This window comes from Stegodyphus dumicola, chromosome 1, assembly GCF_044657685.1.
Source record: "Stegodyphus dumicola isolate Sdum_Otavi_A_Nest chromosome 1, ASM4465768v1".
Classification (NCBI taxonomy): Eukaryota; Metazoa; Arthropoda; class Arachnida; order Araneae; family Eresidae; genus Stegodyphus; species Stegodyphus dumicola.
Window position 1 is genome coordinate 89,097,919 of NC_140768.1, and position 15,388 is coordinate 89,113,306.

At 31.7% G+C, this 15,388-nt stretch overlaps 1 protein-coding gene across 1 annotated transcript in view; it reads left to right on the top strand.

The window, feature by feature from the left end:
* The window catches only part of mahj (LisH and WD40 domain-containing protein mahjong), a 208,664-nt gene that overhangs the window by 29,186 nt on the left and 164,090 nt on the right, over window positions 1–15,388 (top strand). The window contains exons 4-7 of the mRNA XM_085817765.1: window positions 324–397; window positions 836–940; window positions 5,194–5,331; window positions 11,205–11,393. Coding sequence (XP_085673891.1) covers window positions 324–397; window positions 836–940; window positions 5,194–5,331; window positions 11,205–11,393 — 506 coding nt within the window. The remainder of the gene's footprint in view (window positions 1–323; window positions 398–835; window positions 941–5,193; window positions 5,332–11,204; window positions 11,394–15,388) is intronic.

Below are 15,388 nucleotides of genomic sequence, written 5' to 3' on the forward strand. Positions count from 1 at the left end.
GAAGGGAATTTTTAGGTGTGCCTAGACCGGACAGGGTTAAAGATTTATAAATGGGGCTTCATAAAAGCTTGTAATTTATGTTGCTATATAATTTCATTATTATGTCATCAATCATTTTATTTGTTGCAAACAGAAATAAAATGATTGATATGATTTTATAGTGTTATAATTTTTGTATTTATACAGTATTAGAAACACAATAACTTCAAAATATTTTTCATTACACACATGTTTTAACAAATAGGTACTGTATGTGTGTTCTTAAAAGTAAAAAACAAAAGATAAAAAATATTTTAAAATTTATTCCAATTTGTGAATTGTAGGTCGCTTGCAACCAGATTGTACTCTCGGACATATGCTGAAAACCATTTTTAGGAATGAAAACTTCGTAGATGCGGTAATGTTGAAATATTATAAAATTTATTCTATTGAATATGCATGTTACTAAATTTGCAGGAATGTATTTATAGACTAAATTTATGTAGCTTTTAGTATATGTGAAAATTAATTTTGTAAATGGATTTTTTAATTAATAATTGAATTAAATTAATGGAGTTATCCATTAAACTTTAAATTATAGTTGCTATTTTTACTGAATCCTCCCACCCACAGCACTAAAACTGCTTATGTAAAGTTCTCTGTCTTTTTTTTAAGAAACTGAATTTTAAAGTGCTAAGATTGAGTTTTAAGGAATAAAGTCAGTTTTAAGTACCTGTACACACACATGAAATTATTCATCCACAAAGGAGGCATTTGTGACTGATTATCTGTGCAGGATATGTCTTGTGTAAAGGTTTTAGTGCAGTTTTAATGATTTCTTTTTCATACAATTTAGATGGTTAAAACTTATTGTCGGAGGGATGCAGAAGAGCTCAACACTGCAGTTTGTCGTCTTCTGCTGGATATACTGCCTGGGTTGGAAAATGTCATTTTCCAAGAGGTAAATTTCATGCTAATATTTGCTCTTTAACATTAGGTTTTAGTCAGTAAATTTTGGATCCCTATACTGTAAGTGGTTCCCATGAAAAAAAGTCACCAAATACAATATGTGTGGTGTAAAGAACATTTTCAAGCATAGAAAAAGCAAAAACATTACATAAAAATGTCATGAAACGAAATTCTTGCACTCATCTTCTCACTACATAGTTCTTGATGTCCATATATGCAATTGGCAGGTCTGATGTTTTCATCACATTTCCTGATAGATTACCAAATCTCCCAGTTTTAAATTTTCAGCCTTTATTAAGGAAAATGTTTCTTAACAATAGATAAAACTGAATTCCTGAAACTTTGACAAACCCATTTTCCACTCGAGTTTTCAGAGCAATTTTTTGTGTTAAATTTTATTTTATTTGAATTATTTTTATCTACTGTAGAAATTTATAGAACTTTTTAGAATGATTTAATCAATGTTTAATTAGCTAATATTTGTATTTATGTACATTATTGTATTATGATTATATAGTACATTACCAAGTTTATTCACAAAACAGAATGTACATCAATTTTATTTTTATTATCTTTTATAAATGAAAGCTTTTCTTTACCTCTCAGGACTTTTTGAGTGTAAAAGCTTAAGAAAATTATGAAATAAAATTAGCCAAAGAACATAAAATATAGACTAGGTAATTAAATACTAATATATTTTGCATCAGAATCTATTTGGAAATGGCATAGCATGGCAACTTTAAAACCCTCTAAAAACTGATTTCGTGTGAAAATTGGTTTTTAATTTTTCTAGATTTTCTTTTGGTTGTTTCATATTTCAAGGTTGGCAGCTATGTCTTATGCCTGTGATTGATGTTAATATATATGGCTTCAAAAGGATTTCCCCTTTCTATGCAATGGTTAACTTGCATTCTGCTAGGATGACTCTAGGTAATACCTAGCCATACCTCGTTGCTTTTTCTTCAGCCATTTTGTAGAACTCAGTAATCTCTCTATGGTTTTGGTACTGTTGGTCTTTGGGATCAACAAAACTGAATTTATGATTCACAGTCAAATGGCTGTATCCAGTCAGTCCAAAAAAATGTCAGCAATTCATTGATAACTTTATGAAATAGTGGAAAAACATTTATTTCTCTATCTTTCCAGCTCGTGTTCATAAATAATAATAAAGACTATTTTATAAGAATCAAAAACAAATTTCTTAGTAACTACATACAATTTTAAATTTAGTGAAATGGCTGTTAATTCAATCCAAAAAATGTCACATTTTTTATTGCATATTTTTGTTAATTTTACATTTGTAAGCTGGAAAATGTTGTTAAAAGATATATTTCTAGTGTTTTAAGCATTTATAACAACTTTTTTACAGGACATAAAATAATAATGTTTTTGCCGGAAGTTGTCTTTTCTCTCTCATGTTCGCCTGACAGGGAAGTTACATTTACAGTTGTTCATATAAAAAAATACAATTACTACGCAATTATTATTGCTACATAATTATTTTCAATTACAAATACTACAAGTACATTTACTTACCCTGTTTTTTCAAAGATCTGATTTAGTGTGATACACCTTGAAACAGTTGGTTTGGTTGGTTTATTAGATTATGGCAAAGTACTCGAGGGCTATCTGCCTTAAGGGAGGGATGCCTTCGTGGAGGACTTTTAAGGGAAACTGGCTCGTATACACATTAAACATCACCTTGAAACAGAGCGAGAGGCATAGTCCAACATCACAGTCAGGACAAAAATACCTAGCCTGTTTTCTAATGCTTTTGCCGTTGTTATTTCTTTTCAGTGAACACACATAGCACTGTCTTGCAGATTGTAGTTTTTTGTCTGTAGGTGGAATCACCTCAAAAAAATGTCTCTTTGTCAATCTTAGTGGAATTGGTAAACTTCCAGGTTGACATTTTCTTTTTTCTACTGTTGCATGTCTTTCAATTAGTCTGTCAATAATATCTAATCGAAATTGTAAATTTGTATCTTTACCTTTTATCTTGTATCTTTATTTTTTGTACAGCATATAAGCATTCCATAAACTGATGGCTAGAAGGTGAAAACATATTTTTTTTATGGTATTTCTTCACCCTTTTTTATCACAGACTAAGGATTTATGTTCTGGTCCATTTGATTTACTCCACCCATTGTGTTGTTGTACTCCATAATTACTCTTGGTTTTCGTTTTATATCATACTTGAACCATTTCTGGATTATGGGCTGTAGATATAAGATACACGGGTTTTTTGTCCACCCATTTCATAATACCTCTTGGGTAAGCGACCATTTGCACTTTTTGAAGTTTTTCTTTCAATAATGCTTTAGGAACTGCCTTTCTCTGAAGTTTGAATGTTTCATACATATTTATGCAGCAACTAATGAAGACATCTGCTATTTCAAGTGATGAAAGTTATCTGTTGTCAGATAGTATCCTGTATCTAAATGTGGTTGCATTAAAAGTGGTTGCACAACCTGCGAAATTTGCTTAAATATTTGTAACTGTCATCAAACACAATTCCTTTTCCTGTATAAATTAACATAGAGCATATATATCTAGTCTTTGATTCACAAAGCATGTATGTTTTTATTCCGAACCGTGATCGTTTCCAGTGGGATATATTGTTTCCAACTTAGTTTTTATTTGTATAACATAAGACTCATTTATCATCATCTCGTTCAGGGGTGACTTCTTGGAACCAAGTTTTTACATGCTTTAGTACGGCTCAGATTTTAACTAATTTCAGGCACTCATGAGAATTTATGTCAAATTTTTCATTATCTGAAAAATGTAAATAACTATCAATTAACTGGAAATGACGATGTGGCATTACTTTGCGAAAAAATGGTGTAGATGTAGAATGCTTCTTGCTCCAATAATATTCAACTACTTGTCGTTTTTTTAATACTTTGAAGAATAATCTATGCAAATAATACCTATATTTCATCTTTCGATGTTGATTCCCATTTTTTTCCTTCTAGAATGCCTACTAAATACACTATTTTGCATGCACTGCTCAGCATATCTATTTGTTTACAAAACAATCAGGTCTAGCAAATAATCATCCATGAAAGCTTCATAAAACTGAAGTTTACTGCTAGCTATATCAATATTCAAGTTAATTTTTGGATTTCCAATGAAAGCAAATCTAGGAAGTGGATTGGGTGAATTATTAGAATTAATTTTAAAAAATTGCCTTGCCTGTCTGAAACCCTCTGTACTACTGTCAGAGTCACTAGTGTTGAAATTATCTAGAAAACTTCCACTACTTCCCGACAGATTTGCAGATATTTTGGATTCTGATTTGCAAGAAATTAGCTTCATATGTTCTGAATTATCCATTATTTTATGATAAAGATAGTTTTCACTACTTGTATATAAATGAAGTTATCAAATAATGTGTAAAATACATACTGAAAGCTAAACATCTGAAAATAAAAGCTTACAGAATAATGCAAAACTTAGGAAAAAGCCCGCGCTTTTAGACCAAATAGAATAGACTTCGCAAATTAACATTTTGTGGACAACTACTGCCATCTGTACGACTAATTTGACATTAAAAAAAAATATGGCCAAAACAGTGAAAGCAACAAAGAAATCGGATTGCCCGCACGGTATATGGGCAAATCATTAAAGGCACGAAACGTGCAAAACAAGCAAGGGATTAAATATAAAATCTATAAACTGCATCTACTTAAACATATATGTGATTCTTAGTTATCAGGTATGTACTTGAAAGTACGGCAGTAAAGGGCAATTTTACCGTAGGCTGAAACCAGGGGTGCAAATAATCAAAGTGTAATGCTAGTTTTTTATAATTTTACCTTCGACCCTATTCATTTTTTAGGTTGCTCTTTTAAATGCTGCAGTTAAAAAACAAAACAAAAAAAAAATAGTTCTTATGTAATTATTCTAGTTAATAGATGTGCCGTGGCGTATTTTTAACTGCATCTTTGAATGAAATGATCTTGGAAATTCAAAATATCCTAGTAAATTTATTGTTTGTTATCAAAATATATTTAAAATTAATTTAGCATTTAATTATATTTTTAGTTTGTAGTAGAATTTGTATTGATATAAGTCAGCAAACAAAAATTACATGAATCTATTTCTATGTATTTTTTAAATCTCAGGCCATATTGACCGGTGTTATGCATTAGTGTAAAAATGTATATTTTATATCTGGTTAATATTTTTTAAATATAAATGTGCATAGTGCTTTGATTTTTTTTTTTTTAATATATTCAGGATGGATTTGTTCCAAAGCTGTTTCATTGGGCAGAGAAAGCTCGTAATCCCTTGCAGTCATATGCAACAGGACTTTTAGGTGCTGCAATGGATGTCCCTGAAATAGCTGCAAATTATCGAGACAGAAATGCTTACTTTGTAAGTAGTAATAACTATGTAACTGTTTTATTTTCAAAATGAACTTTTTAATGCTTTAAAGGAAATTTTCCTGAGTACTACTGTTTTCAATTTTGTGTTAAACTGTGTCTGAAATGAATGCAATTGTGTTGCTAGTCAGTAATGAACGAGATCCTGTCTTTGATGCTATAGAAATGACTTACTGAATACAGTGTTAATTAAATCATTTGTAAAGTTACTTTATCTAGATTATTTCTGTTGCAAACTGAATAATTGTAATTTTCCATTTTATAGTCAGTAAATAGAAAGATATGTTTTTCCAAAATCTTATATTATTATTATTTTTTTAATATAGACTTATTTAGTTATTTCTGTGTAGTTGATATTATAAAAGATATCAAATGTAAGTATTAATTTTATTTTACTGGCGAAGTAAAAAAAAAAAAAAAAAAAAAAAATATTAGTCAATCTTTCTGAAATAAAAAGGAATGCATATAATGTATTTTAAATGGAAGCAATTTAAAATAGCTTGCCGTTTCTGTTAAATGAGTCATAAGGAGTATAATTCATTTAAAATTTGCTGAAATAAAAGGCAAACAAGACAACTCTGTTAAATTATGGTGATGATAATAAAGAAAAAAATCCATATTTTCATAAGACTAATTGATCACAAAATTGAATAATGGAAAAATATTAAAAATTAAAATTGCAAAAATATTTTAGTTTAATATGTATATGCAAGAGTAATATTAAAAAATATTAGTTTATCATGAAAATGAATAATTGAAGGGATATGAATAATTAGAATTGATTTCAAAAATGTTATTTTTATTTTATTCAGTCATAGTATACATTAAGTCAAACTTCTCAATATCAGTGTCGTATTAAGAATCTTCTAGTAATTGTCAGAAATCTGCTTCTACTACTAATCTGACCGAGTGATATGCTCCAGTCAAGATTCTCATTTCAAAATCCCGGTTGCAATTACAAATCATGGACATATCATAACCCTAAAGGTCTGTCTACATGTAGCGATTTTCTCGGCCGACTTTGCCTTATGACAATATCTGAGCTAGCTTGCCTGCCCACATGGAACGATTTTTTCGGTATTTCAGGAATTCACTCAACCAATCACTGTAAAAGGAAGAATTCCTGCCCTCTACAGGATCACACTGTCTACAATTGTATAAACAGAGCTTACGGTGTTATCAAATAGTCAAAATAATAGATGAAGATTTCCCTTTAATTGCTGCTTTAGCAACATCTGCAATTTTGATCTTTGCTGTTGGCACAGAAGAAGAAAATGGGTTTGGACCAGAGATTAGGTCAAAAGAGGAAAAATTCATGGTATGCATAATACCGTGTTCCAGGAGTTGCATATTGAAATTCGGAATATTGCAGTGGAATTCAGAAGGTATTTATGGATGATGCTATGTGATTTTGATTTTTTGTTAGTTTGAAGCAAAATTGAAAAAATTGGTACAATTATGAGTTTCTTAATTTCGCCATCTAAGAGGCTGCATGCTACTCTGCACATTCTAGCTGGTGATAAGTTAATTTTTATATTATTAGAAATTAACTAATTAATTTTTATTAAAATTGGCATGTCTCACTCACTAAAACTAAAGTATAAGTGTAAACAATAGTTTTAATCAATATTATTTTCGTTTCGAGAAATTTTTAAGGAATTTTATAATAATTATTTCATTGCATCATTTTTAATGAATTTATGTTAATCTTTATTATTATGTTACAGGATGTTTTTATTCGCATTATTACTATTAAATAACTAATGCAGTCTGAAAACTATAATCATATGGTTATATCAGTTAATCACCTAATAAAATTTAACAATATTTTATTAAATTGCACTGTTATTTATTTACATCTATTAACACAAAACTGGGGTTTTCTGCAAATTTTCACTTTCAACAAAATAATATACATTCATAAAATATTTTTCACCATAAATAGAAAATATCTGAATCTGTAAAGTAACATGGAAAATAAAACTTATCAAAATAAGGGAATCCCTTCATTTTTCATTTTTAAAATTGACATTACTCGCAGTTGAAAAATTTGTGTTTCACTCGTTCAAAAGGAAGTAGGAATAATAATGAATTATTTATTTTGATCTGGGTAATTTTGTTTGCTTTGAAAGCAGAAAACGCAAGGTCAGTGTGTGTGGTGAAAACTTTTCCTTTCTTTCTCCAAAGGTAGTGATAATGCGTGAAAAGGGGGAAAAAACTTCTTTTTTGTTCTTTCCTTATTGCGGGTTATGACTCATTCCCCCGGTTCTCGGACATTCTCTTCTGGATTCTTTTCGGCAAGTAGGCGCGGCAGAAAAAAAGGGAGAGACTTCGTTCGACCAGATGTGCGATCACGTGATTCTGGGTTCAAAGGTCGGCGTGGCGCCAATAAGTAGAGAAGGGGGATTTTTCGCCGTATTAGCTATTTGTCATTGATCGCTTCTCAACTTTTTTTTCTCCGCTGTGTGAAATTTTCGTTTCATTTATTGATGCACGTGTAAATTTTTCGTTTTGTTTATTGAAATATTTTTTTATTTATGTACGCAAGAGAATTTCACTATGAAATTTCTCGATATAAATAGTGATATTATACAATTAGAAGAAGGTGTCCGGAATGCATTTAGGTGGAAATGGATTGAAGGGAGAGATGGTAATGGGGATACCATCGGCACATGGTGCAAGAAAATAAATGTTGCTGGACAAGCATATTGTGTTTTTTGTAACTCACTGCTGAAGTATGGTGGGGGAAGATTCAAGGCTTTCACAAATCATTCTAAAACTGTGAAGCACATAAAATTTTCAAAGTGCATTAGACATTCAATGACTTTAAGTAATTATGCTAATTAAAAAAAAACTGATGACTTACTGGAGACTGATGCTCGGCCATTGGATATAGTGACAAAAAAAGCATGCCAAGAGGTATTAATAACTTTGTTTATTGCCGAGAATTCTCTTTCTTTCAATGTAGCTTCCAATTTGATTGAACTCTGCAAACAGTTGAGCAGCGATCAGACGGCACTAAACTCGTTGGAAATGTCCAGGACTACTGCATGTTATAAGATGAAATATGGGCTCATAAAAACTATTAAGGAAAATATCATTAAAACTTTAAAGGAGACTCCATTTTCTCTAAATTTGGATGAAAGTACTAGCAATGCTCAAGAAAGTATACTGGCAATATTGGTGCAGTTTTATGACAACAAATGAAAATGAAGTTGTAGTTCATCATTTTGCATCTCTAAAGATGGAATCTTGCAATTCAGAAGCTGTTTTTAAAGCAGTTGTTAATACTATTGAAGATAATAATATTTCATGGGCAAACTTAATTAGTGTATTAATGGACTCATGTAACATCATGCGTGGAAAAAAAAAGGGTGTTGAAACCAGACTACGATCAAACAAAGCACCCCACTTATTAGATATTGATGGTGACACATGTCACACAGCTAATAACTGTGCAAAAAAATTTGCTTCGTGTTTTGATAGATACTTAGAAGATTTGTTTGATGACATCTATTTTGATATGAAAAGCTGCAGTAAAAGAGAAAATTTTTTCAAAATCTGTGAATCCCTTGCCATTAAAAAACTTAAGCCCTTGAAGAAACCAGACCATAGGTGGGTGTACATTTTATGTATTTTAGAAAGAATCAAAGATCTGTGGGATGCTCTTATTGCATTTTATTTTCACTACTTGGATAAAACTGATAAAGGGGATTATTTTCCTTATGTTGAAACTGTATACAATAAAAGAAATATTTCTGCAGCTCAGAAAAAAAATTGTTGAAGGGGTGTATTCTTGCTTGCATTCCCAACAACTACTAAATGGGTTATTTGTTATGCAAAACAAAACTTTATTGCATATGGCATTATATTCAGCAGTATTACCTGAGTTCAACACATATATTAAATTATTTGAAACAAAAAAACCAATGCTTTCCAAATGCAATGAATTCCAAATTTCTCTGATGAAAGCTTATACTAATACAGCACAGCACATGAAACAGAAATTACCCCTTAAAAATTCATATCTAATTAGTTTTACAGCATTAGATCCAGAGCTAAGAGGTAAAACCAGTACAATATTAGCTTTTGAAAAATTATCATCTTTTATGTCCCATATTTTTAGTGATAATGAAAAGTCAAAAGTAAAGCTGAAATAAGAGTGATATTGATAAAAGAGTGATATTGATATCACCAAAGAAATGCTCTACACATCTGATGAAAGTGGAAATCAAGTCAAGTGTACAATTGATAAATATTGGTCTAAAGTTTTTAATTTAAAAGATGATTTCACAAATGATTATAAGTATCCTACATTGGCTAAATTGGTCAAAGCCTGCCTTAGCTGCTTCCATGGCCCATTAGTGGAAAGTGCATTCAACTTGATGGATACACTTGTCACTGAGTATAGAACCTTTCTTGAGATTGATTCCCTAGATGCAGTGCAGACTATTAAATATGATTTAATGGCTTCTAAAGAAACCTCATGTGAAAAATATGGCTAAAAAAATCCAATGACTGATCCAATTCACAAAGATCTCTTACTGAATATGAACAGAAGTTGGAAAACATATCAAGAGGACTTAAAAACATGTATTTCAGATGAGTCACCTATAAAAGTCTCTGAAAAACTTCTACATTAGCAGAAAAGCAAACTGCTTCTACCTCTGCATGTGCAGTTCTTGAGGAAATTTCTTCAACTGTAAATGAGGAAAATAAAAGTCAACCTTCCTGCAATTGTGAAGTTCACCACAAAAGAAAAACAAGCCCACAAACATCAGAAAATTAAAAAAAGCAGCAGAAATTAGATAATTCTTTTTTAAAGAATTAATTCAGGTAATTTAAAATATTTACATAAAATGTAATAGTTTATATGTTTGAAAATTTATGGTTATTAATTTTGCAAAAAAAGTAATTCATTGAACTTTTATAATTAGGTCATTCAATACTTCATAATTGTAATTTTTCATTTCTCTCCCCCCCTTCTCGAAACTCCAAAATGTCGGTAGTAAGTCCGTAAAAGTTTCAGGGGATTTTTTGGGGTCCCACAAACACCCATGGATTGCTCAAAGCAGTCTTATTGCCCAGAAACTCCAATTTTGTCTTATGCTAGTGAGCGGTGAACACTGGATCTGAAATTGTGGGAGAGAGCATGACTGATTTTTGGCGCATACACAGATCCTTAAAATTGTTGCTCTACGAGAAAGTCGGCCAGGAAAGTCATTACATGTAGATGCCATTATTTTCGTTTCTGTCTTCAGCACTGCGAATGCAACAAATAGATAATTGTTTCTGGCCTGTTTATTGAATGGATGAGAACTTGACACTTATTTTCAGCTATGATGGATCATCAAGTTAGATGGCCAATTGTTAGAACTTTTGGCTGTGTACACCTAGATTTATGAGGCAATTTAAAATTTGGCTTACACATTGGGGTCTTAATTTTGGGAGGGTTCTGGTCACAAAATTTTGCCTCTTGGCTTATGTATTTATTGACTTGGGTTCCTAAATACAGACTAGCTCTATTGTCAATACTTTTTGAGTCTATTTCTAATTTTTTAGATATTCAATTTTCATCCAAACCACATAGAACAACAGCAAGCAATAAAATAATTTAAAAAAATGTTCTTAATTATTGCATTATATTTTGTAATAATTGCATGAAATTTTTCATTTGCACTCATTTGATTTGATAATTAGCTCATTATGTTTGGCCAGAGATATATCTTCACTTGTTCATTGAAAATCAGATAATTTGAATTTTAGTATGACCTTCTAAAATGATGCCACTTCAAACATGATTAGTTGGTTCTGTTATTGAATTGTAAATAATATTGAATATATAAATTAGCCTTCCTTTTCCAGGTTCCGTTAATGTTGCGGAGACTGCAAGAACTCAGTGTTTCTTATCTTCGAAACTGTGATTCTACGATCAGGGAAAATGGTCCTGGCACTTCCAAACAGTTTGCCTTCTCACACTGTAATTCAAATGAAGCAAAATCCCCTAGTCCTTCAGAAGATCAACAGAAAAGCAGTTCACAATTCTGCGAAAAGGTATATTGAACTTTCTTCAGATTAGTATGGTCATTAATCTTTTAGGAATAAATATTTTTTCAGACTATTTCAGACAAAAAAATGAGCAAAAACAGATATTGCAAGTTTAATTTATTTGCAGTATGCAAGTGTATGGGAAACTGCTTTAAGCTTTTCTTCTTTAATTAGAATAATATTTTGTTATTTACACATTTTGCATTAATAATTTTCAGTAAGCCAAAACTGCTGCAAAACTACATGATTTAGTACCAGTAATGAAAAACTGTGACATCACAGCCAAGGTTGTTGGTGTCGAAATGTGGACTGTATTAGGCGATAATGCCTTTTAATAGTTTTATTAAAACTCAACAATAATATATGCGATACATTACTAAGAACCGAAATTCTCGACAAATGACACTGATGTGACTTGGTGTCTGCTGACGAACGAACTGACAATTTTCCCGCCTAGTTGGCGGGATTCAGTTTGAATTGTAAGATCGCCAAGTTTGCCGCAATTACAGTTAAAGGCAGCAACATTCTGCCCTCTGTTGAATGATTTTATTCAACAAATAATACAAGAAAATATCAATTTAGTTATAACAACAAATACTTACTTTAAAAAATACAAAACATTCTGTATTGGTTGTAAAACACAGCAATAAACATGTGTGATAATGACATTACAATCAACTTAATATACTAAGTATATGCTAAATAATACAAAAATATCAAGGTATTACACTATTTTTAAGTTCACAAGAATTCAGTTGTTTACATCAAAATAGCTAATTTTGTTACTGGTCGTTTCAACAGACCATTTGAAGTTTGAACAGTGACTACTCTTATATTGCCATCAGTTCCAGAGAAAACCCCTACAATACGACCAAGGGACCATTTATTAACGGCAAATGATCCTCCTTTATCAAAACGACAGAATTGATTTTAATATTGTTTTTGAAACTGCCTCTTGTTTCTTTGTTGGAGGTGATTTAAGTAGTCATTACTCCACCTTTTCCAAAAACCCTGGATAATTTTGGTAATTTTTTGCCAATGGCTTATTTTGTTTTCAGGCTTCTCTAGAAGTTCTGGTTCTTGAATCGCTGTAATAGGTCTAAAAATTAAAAAATGACCTGGAGTTAGAGTTTCAATACAATCGTCATCTGCCGGTAATGGAGTGATGGGCCTAGAATTTGATATACCTTCTTTTTGAAGAGTCACTTTCAGAAATTCTTCATACGTAAGCTTTGTTTCCCCTGTGATACGTTTAAGGTGATATTTAAATGATCTGACTCCTGCTTCCTAAAGTCCTCCAAAATTGGGAGCTCTGGGAGGCAAAAAGTTTCATTTTGCTTCTTCAGAAGCCAAGTAATTTCCTAAAGATTCATTTGGGTTTTTAACAAGATTATACAGTTTAGTCAATTCTCTACTAGCACCAACAAAATTCGTTGCATTGTCAGAAAATATAATCGAGCTTCTACCCCTACGAGAGAAGAATCTTTTTAATGCAGCAAGGAAGGCATCAGATGACAAATCTGATACTAATTCGAAATATACTGCCTTAGTGACAAAACAAACAAAAATAGCAACATATATCTTTTGAAATTGTCCCTTTCGTTGATGTTTATACTTTATATAAAATGGGCGACAAAAATCGACCCTGTGCAATTAAAAGGTGCACTTATTCTCACCCGCTTCTGAGGAAGATGTCCCATTATTTGCTCAACTAGAATTGGTTTAGCCCTTCTACAAACTACACAATTGTGCGCAATTTGTTGTGCCAGTTTCCGACCTCTAAGAGGCCAAAACTTTTGTCTGACACAATTCAACAATGCTTGTGGACCTATATGCAGATATTTCTTATGGTAACATTCCATTACTAATTTAGTGAACTGATCATTAGCTGGTAGAATAACTGATTTTCATCAAAAAATGGATTCAATGATTTCAAACAGTTTTTATCTGTAACCTGAGATGTCTCCTTCAGGTTTTTAATATCCTCCAAAATAGTTCATTCTGAGTTACCTGAATCAGATACAACTCTGCCCCATTGACTTCCTCTACTGATAAAATTCCCCTTCTTTTTTCTTGGTTCTGACAGTTATAAATGAACCTGAAAATATAACTTGCAATATGCAATAATTTAGTATAGTTATTTGTAATATTTAGAACATTATAAAATAGATTATTAGTTAATGGTTCTACTAGAAAGTTTTGCAAATGAGTTGAATTAAAGTCAAGTTGAGAGTCATTATTCACTGAAGTACTTTAATTGGATATCTGCTTTAGTTCCTTGCGGTAAATTTCATCTAAATCTGACTGAGACACAGTTAGGGACAAATCAACTACTTCTGTTCTTAAGAATGATGGTCCATTACACCAAAGTTTAAGATATTGAATCTGATCTGGGCTAACACCTCTGAAAATCAAGTCAGCAGGGTTTCCTTCTGACTTCACATATCACCATTGAAACTCGTGTGTAAGTTGCTGAATTTTGGCAATTTGGTTAGCTACAAATGTCTTTAACACATGTGGAGAATTTCAAATCCATGCAAGAACTACAGATGAGTCACACCACATATATATCTTATCTAAATTCAATTTAAGTGCCTTTCTCACCTTATTCATTAACTGCGATAGTAACACTGCACCACAGAGTTCAAGTCTTGGGATAGAAACTGATTTTAACGGCGCAACTCTTTATTTACTGCACAAAAAAACTACTGAACTGGAACCTGATTGCAATATACATTTGACATAAATGCATGCTCCATAAGCTAATTCTGAAGCATCAGAAAATCCATGCAATTCAATTTTAACAGCGTTGCTGGACAAAATTTTTTTATTAATAATTACACTATTAATTTTAGCCATTGACGTGATGAAATTCTTCCATTCACGAGATTCTCTTTCGGGAAGCACATCATTCCAGCCAATTTGTAGAAGCCGGCTTCCGTATACAAATTTTGGCTTTCGTAATAACTGGTCCAATTAAACCGAGTGTATCAAATATTTGAGCAATAGCTGATAAAATATGTCTCTTAGTATAATAATCATGCAAATTTGTAGTTACATTGAATGTGAAAGCATCTGAATCTAGATTCCATAAAATACCTAACACCTTCGTTTCATTTTTCATTTCATTGGAAAATGAATAATCTTCAGCCTTAACATTAATCAGCAATTCCCTGTGATTAGCGAACCATTTATGAAGCTTCATGCCTCCTTGACTTAAGAAATTCACTAACTGATTTTGCAGTTCTTTAGTCTTTTCTAAATCTTCTGTTCCTGATAGAACATCATCCATATAAAAATCTTGAAGTGTGACCGAAACAGCTAAAGGGAATTCCTTTCCTTCATCTTCAGCTAACTGTTGTAGGACTCTAGTAGCAAGGAAAGGGGCACTGGTAGGGCCATAGGTAATGGTATTCAGCTGATATGTCTTGATTTCTTTTTGGGAATTTTTCTTCCAAAGAATTCGTTGAAATTTCCTCTGGTCTGCATCTATTAAAATTTGACGATACATTTTCTCTATATCAGCAACGAATGTGAAAGTATGTTTCCTGAACCTTATCATGATGGAAAACAAATCTTTCTGTACTATGGCACCATTCAGTAACTGCTCATTTAAAGATGTACCACTTGATGTCTTCGCAGAAGCATCAAATACCACTCTCAGTTTTGTCGAACTCTTGTCTGGACAATATATTTCATGATGCGGAATATAATATGATGGTTCGAAATTTACATCTTTGCGTATTTCTTCCATATGGCTTAAAGCTTCGTATTCCTTGAGAAAATCTTGATAGTAACTTTGGTTCCTTCAGCAGTTTGATTCATAACGAATTTAATCTCTTTAACACCGTATCTTTAGAGCTTCCTAGACATAAATGTCCTTCGCCCTTCATAGGCATCTGGACCACATACCTTCCATTTTCATCTCTAGAATGTGTGCTTAAGAAATGATTTTCGCATAATAATTCTTTCGAACTCCTCACAGGTTTATCTTCGTCTAT